Source organism: Myxocyprinus asiaticus, chromosome 21 (genome assembly GCF_019703515.2).
Source record: "Myxocyprinus asiaticus isolate MX2 ecotype Aquarium Trade chromosome 21, UBuf_Myxa_2, whole genome shotgun sequence".
NCBI lineage: Eukaryota > Metazoa > Chordata > Actinopteri > Cypriniformes > Catostomidae > Myxocyprinus > Myxocyprinus asiaticus.
The window spans coordinates 44,500,297-44,512,692 of record NC_059364.1 but is presented as its reverse complement, the minus strand read 5'-3'; the positions used below and the strand labels follow the sequence as shown (position 1 = coordinate 44,512,692).

General features: G+C 41.7%; 1 protein-coding gene across 4 annotated transcripts in view; it reads right to left on the bottom strand.

Moving 5' to 3' along the window:
- LOC127411725 (collagen alpha-1(XXI) chain-like) overlaps positions 1 to 12,396 on the bottom strand; it is a 134,571-nt gene that overhangs the window by 42,050 nt on the left and 80,125 nt on the right. For all 4 annotated transcript variants that reach the window (XM_051647435.1, XM_051647432.1, XM_051647434.1 and 1 more), the window contains 3 exons: positions 12,060 to 12,113; positions 4,907 to 4,960; positions 1,419 to 1,472 (listed from right to left, as the gene is read on the bottom strand). In XM_051647435.1, coding sequence (XP_051503395.1) covers positions 1,419 to 1,472; positions 4,907 to 4,960; positions 12,060 to 12,113 — 162 coding nt within the window. The remainder of the gene's footprint in view (positions 1 to 1,418; positions 1,473 to 4,906; positions 4,961 to 12,059; positions 12,114 to 12,396) is intronic.

Below are 12,396 nucleotides of genomic sequence, written 5' to 3'. Positions count from 1 at the left end.
AATTAAAGAAATTGCGACAGAAATGTATTACAACGGTATAGTAAAATGTAATATTCACTGTGATAATAATAATAATAACAATAACAATTTATATATTTAAGCAATCCATCACAAGCAAGAGTGCTGTTGTTCTGAATACAATTTTTTAGTAATGTTTTAATTTATACTGCGATGCTCTGTTGTGCAGCACTTTATTTAACAAAAAAAAAAAAAAAAAAAACTGTTGACCAATGCTATGTTTTAGATTATGCTGTGAGGATCTTTATTTGCTTGAAAATAAATTGCTCTATTTTTATTAGTTAAATGTTTATGAATTAATTTGATTAGACACTATTTTGATGATGAAAGTGAATACAAATTTCATCATCAAAATAGTGTCTAATCAAATTAATAAAAACATGGAATTCAGAAGAAAAAAAAGGAAAACATGGGATTTGAGGGAAAAATAAAATAGATTTCCATAGGGCACTACTTGAAGCAATGCTAACTTTATTGAGAAACACTTAAAATCTAGGTATTTATCCCAATTATCTTAGGAAGAACTAGATAGAAAGCCAAGTGCCATTAATGCAGTTAATATTTTAGAGTATTCAACTATATCAGTCCTAAATAATCTTCAATATTTAAGGCTTTTATAAACTTTCAGACAATACTTTGTCAAGCCAACATTCAATATAGTCAAACTTTCCTTTTCTAGCTTTGTTTCATGTTTAACAGATCAATAGTCTTTGTCCTTTTTGGCTATGAGCGCTGCCCTACATTTTGCATGTGGTTGGAGAGCATGCTTCTCAGATAAATAACAGACTGTGAACCACTGAATGCAAATTAGGTAACTTTACCTCCCTCAGTGATCCAAAGCACTCAAGTTGGGAATTTGTTTTAAAGTGCAGCATTTGCAAATGTTTTGTTTATATTAATTCTGTTGTGGTGTGGGCTAATGCTATTGTGTTATGGGTTACTGTTACTCTGCTAATGCACTAACAAGTGCTGCCCTATCTATTACATTGTATAACTTTCTCCTGTTTGCTGTTTGTCATCACATCAGCTAGATGGCTCCAGTTAGCAGCCTTTCAAGATTCTCTCCCAGTTGGGTCACAAAACTGTGGCTATTAAGACCTTTCTCTCTACAGATGAGATCAGCTGCCAGCACGAGTCTGCTAAGCCACACTGACTGCTGAGTCACTTACACTTCTCCTCAGGCTACACAGAAAGCTTCATCTGCCCAGCCCAGGTGCAAAGAATTTACCAGCAATACGTTGTAAAATTCATGTCTATTCAGTCAGCCAAACTGGAACGTTAGATGCTAATGAGCTTCTCTGCTTTAATGCTGTCTGATATTATCCAATAGCTTGCTCTTCAATGCAGTTCATCATCAAATACACCTGGCAATGATCTTAACAGGTTGATGATATACTCACAGGGTGTCCTTCTCTTCCGTCCAGTCCGGGAATTCCAGGTGGCCCGAGGTCACCCTGAAGAGACAAACATCAGCATTTCTCAATATGAGACTCTTTTTATCTTTGAAACAAATTCAGTCAAAAAGACATATACTGTAATTGTACATATACAATGGGGTGCAAAGGACAGAGGCCACATTAAAATATTGGGAGATGTGAACAAAAAGTTTAAGGACTTTTGAAAAAACAAAGAAAAACTATGATGTAAAATAAAGAAATTGTGGGGCATACAAAATACTAATAAATTCTGAAATTCAAGCACATTTTTCAGCCAAACATTTCACTCAAATTGTTATGCCTATACAATAATTTGTAATGAAAATGTATTAAATTAGAAAAATCCAAAATAAAAGCATTTTCACTACGGTTTCAGAATTTTAGACCCCAATTTGGACACAATTCTGTCTCTTTGTCCATATAATTACTACAGATTCTTTGACATTTCAATTTTGTAAACATGTATGATATGAATAAATGAAAGGGTGTTTTTTTTGTTGTTGTTGTTTTTTCTTTCAATTTAGAGCACTTTTAGCACTGACTGTGGACTTCTAGAAAATAAAGACTCATTGAAAACAATTTCTCACTCTTTTTCACACACCAGTTTATTTAATTTGTCAACTAACAATGTCTAACAGTAATTGTACATGCATCATAGGGGATTTGTTTCATTTTTTTTTTTTTTCTGAAAGTCACGAAAATTCCCGCCACAGTGTCATGCAATGTGTTCTGTATTGTGTTTAATAGAATTTTGTAGTGGAAATAACAGCCTGATCTCATGAAAATGTACCGTGACTTTGGCAATGTTTAATAGATGGAAATGACATTTTCAGTGTTTTTTAAATAAAATGTCCAACTCCATTGTCTTGGTGAGGCTAATTTTATAGCTAACACACATACACACTAAATACACACAGGTCAATAATATTTTCACATTTTGCATAATTTTACAAAATTACAGTTTGATTAGAAATGATGGCTATTAAAAATATTGTGATATAAGTGATATTTACCTTGAATTTTGTTTGTTTCCTTTAACCTTGTGCGACCCCGTGTCCATATGTGTGGACGATGTATTTTGGCTTCGCTATATGCAACGCATAATTTAAATGAATAAAAACTGACTGAATACTGTTCACAAAACTCTAGACTGTCATTTAAAGGGTTAACTTCTGCCGCACAGAGTCACATGTCACAATAACATGCTGCCAAATTCCTTGAAGCGCTCCTCTGGTAAGAAACCTCTAAGTTTTTTCATTGAAACCAATTTGGTTTTAAAGAGGAGAGTCTCTAGTTTCATTTGATATGGCACTTCAAAAAATCTGTTCATTTTTCGCATGTCAGCGCTCTGATAAACATGATGTCCACATACGAGGATTTTGGTACATTATTCCCTCAAAAGTAGAAAAAAACATGTTAGTTATTTTGAATAACTTTCAACATTAACACATCTGTGGGTCATTTTGCTTCATTTTAATATACATTTTGTTATATTTTATTTTGTTATTATCACTGTGCAATACGATTCTATTCATAACATTAGAAAATGCATTCCTATATATTTGCTGTTCATTTTCACATTGAGAATAAATGGGTTCATCCATAAACTGAAAAATGTTGCTTTACGAGGTTTTATATGGAGTTAGGATGACAATAAGGTGCACTTCAAACTGTTCTGAGACCAGTGAAGACAGAAAGCACACTGGAAGTTAAATCATTCACTAAATAGGGAGCAAAGGAGCATCCTATAGCTTCCTATGCAGCTAAGTGCATCCACTCCTAAAATCCGATCAAAAGTTCAGTTTCAGGCTGCAGATGATGTTTGGACCACTCAACACAGGTCCAAAAAGCATACATCCATATCTCCAAAAGCGATACGATTGGTGTGGATTGAGGTGTGGATCAATATTAAACTACTTTTTAAAATAATTATCCGCTTTCACTTTCAATTTCACACACTTCGTCTTTTGTTTTTAGCGATTTGCATTCTTTGTACACATCACCACCTACTGGGCCGGGAGGAGAATGTATTGTAAAAAAAAAAAAAAAAGGACTTAAATATCGATCTGTTTCTCACCCACACCTATCATATCACTTCTGAAAATATGGATTTAACCACTGAAATTGTATGGATTACTTTCATGCTGTCTTTATATGCTATTTGGACCTTTAAAGTTCTGGTCACCATTCACTTGCATTAAACAAACAGCTGAAATATTCTTCTAAAAATCTTCATTTGTGTTCTGCAAAAGAAAGTGCACGAATTTTGGTGTGCAATTTTTTTCATACACAATACAACTCAGAGATGAGATGCAATTATAGTAGACAGTGCATGACAAAAAAATATTGTTAATTCTGAAATAAGCTTCCTCCTTATTCAATATTAGTGTGCATCCATAATAAACAAGATACTGGGACAGAATGACACGGTACTTAAAGAAGCTCTGCTGTGCAACGGGCAAAACACAATAACTACACATTTTGTCAAAATAGCATGGTGACTGGAAAAGGATCTCATAGAAGTTAGACAATGAGCTGTTTTGTGAGATGGGTTTGGCTCAACTATGCTTACATTCATGTACATATCTAATTACTGCATTATCATTTACGTATGTAAGACATATAGACAATCGGAAAAAAAATTCATACATCTCAGTGTATGTTGCCTTTGTAGGGCAGAGCTGCCTACTGGGAACAAAATAATCATATCAATGATGTGTTTTGCAGGTACACCTGTTCTTGGTATTATGACTCTGAAAACTTAAGGCAAGGCAAAATATAAAAAAATTGTTTTTCTTTATTTATGAGGCCAGACTTAAGCTTGGGTCCCCGTGAGCCAACAACTCTTATGTCACAAGCACAACCCACTGCACCACAGCTCTTATTGATGTCTCTTAAAGCAAGGGGTATGATTAAGATCAAATACATTTTAAGACAAATGTTTAATATTTTTTTCAAATCCTTTGTGCACAGACAGCGGTTGTATAAGCAAGCAGTTTTTAAGCATGCCCATTTTGTCAACATAATGATTATTAAACATGGAAACACATGTTTCCCGGGACACCTCTAATTCTTTTATCTGGCTTTGAGAAAAGGAACTAAATGTAAACATTAAGAGACTAATGGATGTGTAAAAGATCTGAAACTAAGCAAGTAATCCAAGATTTTTCATTTAGTCAAGCGTCAAGTTGGTGATGCACAGCTTTTCTAATAAAAACCATCTGTCAGGATAAGCCTAAAAACAGACAGTGCAGATCAGCATGAAACATGATGGTGCAAACCTTTGTATGTATCTCCATAAGGAAATTCTGTACTTTTTATGCAATTCTGTCAAATAAGAATCTTAGGTAGCCTCCTCAATGTGGACTTGCCAAATACTCTCAGTGGTGCATGTTAACAGTTCACGAAAGCCATTAAACATGTTTTACAGTGAGAACTAGATCAATACACACCTTTTGACCAGCTCCTCCTGGAAGGCCGTCTTTCCCATCTCTACCAGAGGCTCCCTTGATGAAAACAAAGAATTGCATTAAAACCCTGTAGCAAGATTCCAACACTTCTGTTGGACCCACCGGCCGGTCCAAAGGGGGGTGCTATATCGCAAAAAAAGTTTACGCTTAAAACATTAAAGTATACGTATGAGTATACGCATGTAAGTGTACGCATATGAGGTATAATTTGAAAGCTTACAATCTGAACTTTTCAGAGATAACATCACTTCTACATTTATTTTAATTAAAATAACAAAATAAGGCCGCAAAACATTTACGTTGAAAATTAACACCCCCCTAGAGGTAATTGGGTTGAAATATTTATATGAAATAAAAGTCCTTCACATAGTACCTAAATGGACAAGTCATATATCAAATGAAAGCTCTGTACAATTTATTTTGTTTGCCTAATACCACAGTTTGAAAAAATTTCAAAAGATTCACAAAGTGAAATATGATTTCTGTAAGTAATCAAATACAAAGTCTCTTTTATGCGCTGGTCACTACTGCTGTAAACTCCAAAAAGTTCAACTATATATCTGCTATTACCTTAGGCAGTTTTCTAAAAAATTAGCCATTTTTTACTTGTCTGTGAGCTTACTTGGCTGAATAATCTAATGTTATACTGTAACTTAGATGTCCAAAAATAGTCCATCTAGCAGGAAAAGCATGCTAAACAAATCATCATAAAAATATGTTTTCGTCTATTGACTGATAAAATGTAATATATCATCAGAAAGGGGAGGATCTCAGCTTTCTAATGACACTTAAATCCACTTTTAGTCCACTCAGAGGCCAAGATATTCAATGAAACAACAAGGGTGGTGCATGAACTGAAAATTAGACTGAATGTCTCTGGACGAGCACATCTGTGAGGACTAAAATGTGTTAGAGTGCCACCTACATTTCAAATCTGTATATTGTAATGGAATGTGATAGAGAAAACTTTTTTTTTTTTTTTTTTTTTTGTGCTTGTTGCCATCTAGTGGAATGTAGAGTGAACAGAACCAGAATTACATGTTTAAAAAGCAGGATAAAGAAATAATAATAATAATAATAATAATAAAAATAAAAAAAACCCACTTTCTTCTTAACATAAGATTATAAACACATACAGTTGTATGAATAATTGGTGTCTTTTTTTTATTAGTTGGGGGATTTCTGAAAAAGAAAATAGATATTTTTTTGCAACTAGTACACAGTATGTGTGAATGGTGAGCTTTTAAATTTGAGTGTGAAAAATTGCTAATTTTATAATGTTTTTGTGCTTATTCAGTTTCTTCCTATCGAGTTTCAAAAATCTATTCAAGGGGCTGCATGATGTTAGCCAATCATAACAGTGGGTGTTTACGTTGAAGTTTTAAGGAGGTGCTTAGGCCAAAATTAAGCATTTCAGACAGAAGGCCAGAGACAGGGTTGAAAATGATCATATATTACTAAATTATGACTGTTTTAATGCAAAAAACTTTACTAACATTATCAGTGGACCTCAGGGAAGATAAAACTATTTAAAAAAAGAGCATTTCATGACCCCTTTCATTTAAATACTCAAGACGCAGCTCGATTTCAGTGCTTAATGCACATGCTTAAACTAGATTGCGGGTCGTTAGTGAATAAGGAATTTGTGCTGAAATACCATGTGCAAAACTGGCACAACGGTTTAGTGAATTCCCCCCTCTGTTCTTTTGGTTCAATACAATGACTCTTTCAAAATGTAAAAGATGCTTATTTGTTGTCATCTACTGGAGTGAAGAAATGGTCACTGAACAAATCAGTGAATGAATCTGAACTAATCTTTTAGGTGAACAAATTCACTCAAGTCACTGCCCGTAACTCTCTCTCTCTCTCTGTCGCACTGCCGTCTCCGGTCGCCTTTATCCCTCTCGGGCTTCATCAGCCTAATTAGGGGCCAGGTGTGCGGAATTACGACCCAGACCCACCCTCCGACCTGCCACAATGACCTATAATATTTTTCCTAAATAAAATAGTTTTACTAAACACTCATTTAAAAAATATATTCCCTATTTGTCACTCACTCGACGTTGTGTCGATGTAGTGACACTAGGGGTTGCACTTGGGAGCCCCAAACACCTCTGATATTTGAGAAAAGGCCAATGAAATTGGCAAGTGGAATTTGCATGCCACTCCCCCGGGCATACAGGTATAAAAGGAGCCTGCTTGCAACCACTCATTCAGATTTGTTCTTCGAAGCCGAGCGGTGTCTATATACTCCACTGCTTTTCCATTCACCTCAAAAGAGCATTTTAAGCTGTTGGATGTACAGTGCATTGCAGCAGGTTCTCCCCCTCTCACACAGATAAGTGCAGAGAACGCCCCTGGGCGCTTCGGCAGCCACACTAAAAGAGTATATTCCTCTAAAAGAGTGAGCACTGATGGAAAGCGTCTTTTTAAAGATGACTTTCCGTCTGTGTGTAGTTCCTGGATGCGGTCAATATCTCTCCGCTTCTGATGGCCACGATCGCTGCCTCACGTGTATGGACAGTAGACACGCGGAGACAGTGTTCGTGGATGGTTCATGTTCTCACTGCAAGAACTTGACCATGGCAAAGTTGCGGTCGCGGCTTTCCTTCTTCAGAGGAAAGAGCCGCTCCCCGCCCCAGTCCTTCTACCTACGGGTATCAGGCCATGACGGTTAGCGCTGGAGGCGATTTGGGGACCCCAATGGGAGTGGTTTCGCTGGGTGAACCCCCACGGACCTCCCATTCCCCAGTATGCTCGTTTGCCCCGATCAAGTTCTGGGATGAGACCGGCAGCTCGCCCCAGGGCAAATTTAATGTCTCTTTCAGGGCTCGAGAGCAGGATGAGCTCTAGTTCGCACCATCGGAGAGCAGGCTGGCACGGTCAGATGCGGATGACTTGGCTGGCTTCCCACCTTTGGGTGTGACACAGAACTGACCGCCATGCTTGCCCGGGCCGCCGCAAGTGTCAGGCTCGAGTGGAACCCTCCACCCTGCCCTGAGCACTTGCAGCTGGATGACTGGTTCCTGGGCTTAGAACGCCGCTCACAGCCGTGCCCCTCCCCGGTTCCATTCTTCCCGGAAGTGCATGAAAAGCTCACAAAGTCATGGCAGGCACCTTATACTGCCCGGACCCGGCTTCAGAGCTTCTCCGCTCTCACTACTCTTGACGGTGGGATGGCCAAGGGGTACATGGAGGATAAGGCGGTTGCAGTGCACTTGTGCCCGCAAAACGCCGCCACCTGGTGGAATCACCCGAGATTCCCGTCCAAGGCCTGTAAGTCTACGTCGTCCCTGACGGCTAAGGCTTACAATGCCGCTGGACAGGCCGCCTCCACCCTGCATGCCATGGCCCTCCTGCAAGTCCACCAAGCCAAGGCATTGAGAGAGCTAGACAAGAGTAGTCCTGACCCTAGTGTGATACAGGAGCTGCACTTGGCAACCGACTTCACCCTACAGGTGACAAAGGTCACAGCACAGGCCCTCGGGCAGGCGATGCCCACCATGATGGTCCAGGAGTGCCACCCGTGGCTTAACCTGGTCGAGATGAAGGACGCCGACAAGGTTCGTTTCCTTGACGCCCCCATCTCCCAGGCTGGCCTGTTCGGCGACACCATCGAGGACTTTGCTCAGCAGTTCTCGATGGTCAAGAATCAGACAGAGGCTATCCAGCATATTCTGCCCCGGTGTGGTTCAAGGACCCACACCCTGTCTGCTCATCGCCGAGGGCATCCTCCTGCAGCAGCAACACCGGCTCCACCGCAGCCTCCCTGCAGGAAGTCGAGCCCCCCGCAGGAAGTCGATGCCCCTGTCCCACAGTCCGGTGCCAAAAACCCCAGGAAGGCTTCGAAGCGCCCCTGAGACGGGTGACCCAGGGGCGAGGAGACCCACTGGAAGTTAGGAGATGGTGCACAGACCACTCCATCCCCAGTGGAGGGCCGGGAGAAGAATCTTTTGTTTCCTTTTGTGTTCATTTCGCCGCATGCCCGAGGGGTTGCGGTACCCACACTTTAAAAAATAAGAGCGGTTTCCTCACTCCCTGGGTCACACACTCAGTGTTTACGGCCGTCATTCTCATGACCGCTGGACATCGAACATACGCGGCTGGGGCACTATGAATGCGGTTTCCCCGCCTTCGCTTTCCCAGCTGCGGCACATACACACCCACGCTCAGGCTGTTGTGACGAATCACGAGGACGCACAGCCTCCTCTCCCGTCACTGACCGGTCCTATGGTGGGCATGCGGAGCGAGGTAAGTGCTTTAATGGTTCCTTCAGCACAGCCACGGGCTCGGGACACCAGGCTGCTCAACGTGGCAGTTCCTGCTCCGCCCTGCCACGAGGCCCCGTCCGCAGGTATGTCAAATGCGATTGTCCCCTTAGTGCCCCTCGCTTGGAGGTTGGAGGTGTGGTTAGCACCCTCGGGGCTTGAGTCTGAAGCTAGTGCTGAAGCAGTCTCATATGCATCAACCCGAACGGCATAACCGCCACCAAGGCTGTTCCCCTCCACCTTAAAGGTGTATGTAGCTGCTATAGTGGCACACCACAACGCAGTGGACAGTAAGTCTTTAGGGAAACACGACCTGATCATCAGGTTCCTTAGTGGTGCTAGAAGGTTGAATCCTCCTAGTCCGCACCTCGTGCCCTCGTGGGATCTCTCCGTGGTCCTTCTAGGCCTATGGAGAGCCCCGTTTGAACCCTTGTAGTCAGTTGAACTAAAGGCCCTCCCCCTGAAGACAGCCCTCCTGACTGCGCTCACTTCCATCAAGAGGGTTGGGGACCTGCAGGCGTTCTCTGTTGGCGATACATGCCTGGAGTTCGGTCCGGCATACTCTCAAGTAATCTTGAGGCTCCGACTGGGCTATGTGCCCAAGGTTCCCACTATTCCCTTTAGGGACCAGGTGGTGAGCCTGCAAGCACTGCCCCAGGAGGGCGAAGAGCCAGTCTTGTCGTTGCTGTGTACAGTACATGCTTTGCGTATCTATTTGGACCACACGGAGAGCTTTAGACGCTCCGAGCAGCTCTTTGTCTCTTTTGGGGGTCAGCAGAAGGGAAAGGCTGCTTCCAAACAGAGGATGGCCCACTGGATCAGGATGCCATCGCCTTAGCATATCAGGCCCAGGGCGTGCCGTCCCCCCTGGGAGTACGAGCACACTTCACTAGGAGTGTAGCATCCTCCTGGGCCTTGGCAAATGGCGCCGCTCTAGCAGACATCTGTAGAGCAGTGGGCTGGGTGACACCAAATACCTTTGTGAGGTTTTATAATCTCCAGGTTGAGCCAGTTTCATCCCGTGTGTTGGCAGGTACGAACAGGAATGTGGAGGGCAGCTGGCCGGGTGTACCGCTTGCACACAGCGCCTTTCCCCTCCCCAAGGGGAAGCCCTGCGCTTTTTCCCCCATGTGAGTTCCCGAGACCGGTGAACCCTGGATGTCTTTCCTCCTCAGCCCTGCGGCGGGCGAGTTTGGCTGAGAAATTCGATGCTGGGCCCAGTACTTGCGCTGGTATGCCCTGTACTGGGGTAGGTGCTCCACGTGTGAGGTTACCGATCGTAACCCCAAGTGATGTATTTTCCACGGTACGATTTCCCTGATGGCAAACCCGTGTCTTCCCTCGGGCAGAGCCTCCTCTGCCCCCAGCCTTCTTTCCACATGTGTACTACTGGTACCACATGTTCACCTCCCCTTCGGGCAGGATGTTGTCTCCATGGTGTCTTTTCCTCTTGGGAAAAGAACACCTTCCCCGATAAGAATACATCTGGCCCCAGCTGAATGATTTTTTATTTTATTTTTTTAAGAGAAAAAGAGGATGAGAAAAAGAAAAGGCCGAAGCGGCTGGTGTGGCCTGTTCCCATTGTAAGTACGTCCTGTCCCCCCCCTTTTTGTGTGGACGAGCGAACTTGCGACGCTTGTGAGCGTTGGGAAGGTTACGTGGGGGCCGAGTGCACTTGCTACTAGGCACAGAGTGGCCTGCCTGCACCTGCACCACCAGTCCACGTAACACAGTTCAGCTGGTTGTGGCGTTTTGTATAGGGACCCCTAGTGTCACTACATTGACACAATGTCGAGTGAGTGACAGATAAGGAATGTCTTGGTTACTGTTGTAACCTCTGTTCCCTGATGGAGGGAATGAGACGTTGTGTCCCTCATGCCACAACACTGAACTACCTGCTGAAAAGGCCGGAACTCTGTCTCGGCTCCTCAGCACAAACCTGAATGAATGGTTGCAAGCCGGCTCCTTTTATACCTGTATGTCTGGGGGAGTGGCATGCAAATTCCACTTGCCAATTTTCATTGGCCTTTTCTCAAATATCAGAGGTGTTTGGGGCTCCCAAGTGCAACCCCTAGTGTCACTACATCGACACACCATCTCGTTCCCTCCATCAGGCAACAGAGGTTACAACAGTAACCAAGATTTTCTCTTTAATTCTCTTTAATATATCAATATTTTAGTGATAGAAAAATGGCAACATTCCTAAAAAAATACAGATCAGTGAAAAAAAATTACTGAATGTTGCAGACATGCCACAGCAGGTCTTAGTGGTTTTATGTTAAAAACACAACCAGTAACTCCATTTTCCTTTTCATCCAAAATTCCCCCCAATACAAAATACAATATCAATGTCAGAAATTCACTTTGACATTTTTACCTTTTTGAGGTTTTCTAACCTTATAAAACATAAACTGTGTCTCATCCGTTTATGTCAAATACTTCAATTTAATCAATTAATTAATTTTCAACATTGAGAATTTATTACCTCTTACCCTAAAAATTAAATCAACATCAACTCATATTTTATGTGATAATAATCTATTAGTCCAAGTTATATATTAAGAACTTTATCAGATGCTACATATAAAAAACAGAAGAATTAATTTCAAGGACATTTTATGCCCCCACATTTTGAATTTTGGGGGAACTGTCACTGTCGGTGGTATTTTAGCTGTGAGCCCCCTTTAATTTCTGACTCTGAACAGTATGCATAAACATCATGATTTATATAACCAGTTGATTCCCAAAACACATTTAATAGGGGACAAATAAACATCAATTGCAATCCTTGAGTCTCTGAGGGTTAAACTATAATTGCTGACCATTCACAAAAATAAATTGGAGAAATGATTAAGTGTTATACATACAGGCTGTCCTGGATACCCAGGTGAACCGGCAGGACCCATACTCCCCCTTTCTCCCTAAAATAGACAGCATGTCTGTTAATGCAATAATAGAGTACTGGAACATAAACAAATGAGGTTTCTTTGCTGCTCAAACATATACATATATACACTCACCGGCCACTTTATTAGGTACACCTGTACATCTGCTTATTCATGCGATTATCTAATCAGCCAATCATGTGGCAGCAGTATAATGTATAAAATCATGCAGATATGGGTCAGGAGCTTCAGTTAATGTTCATATCAACCATCAGAATGGGGTTGTGGAACTGCTGATCTCCTGGGATTTTCACACACA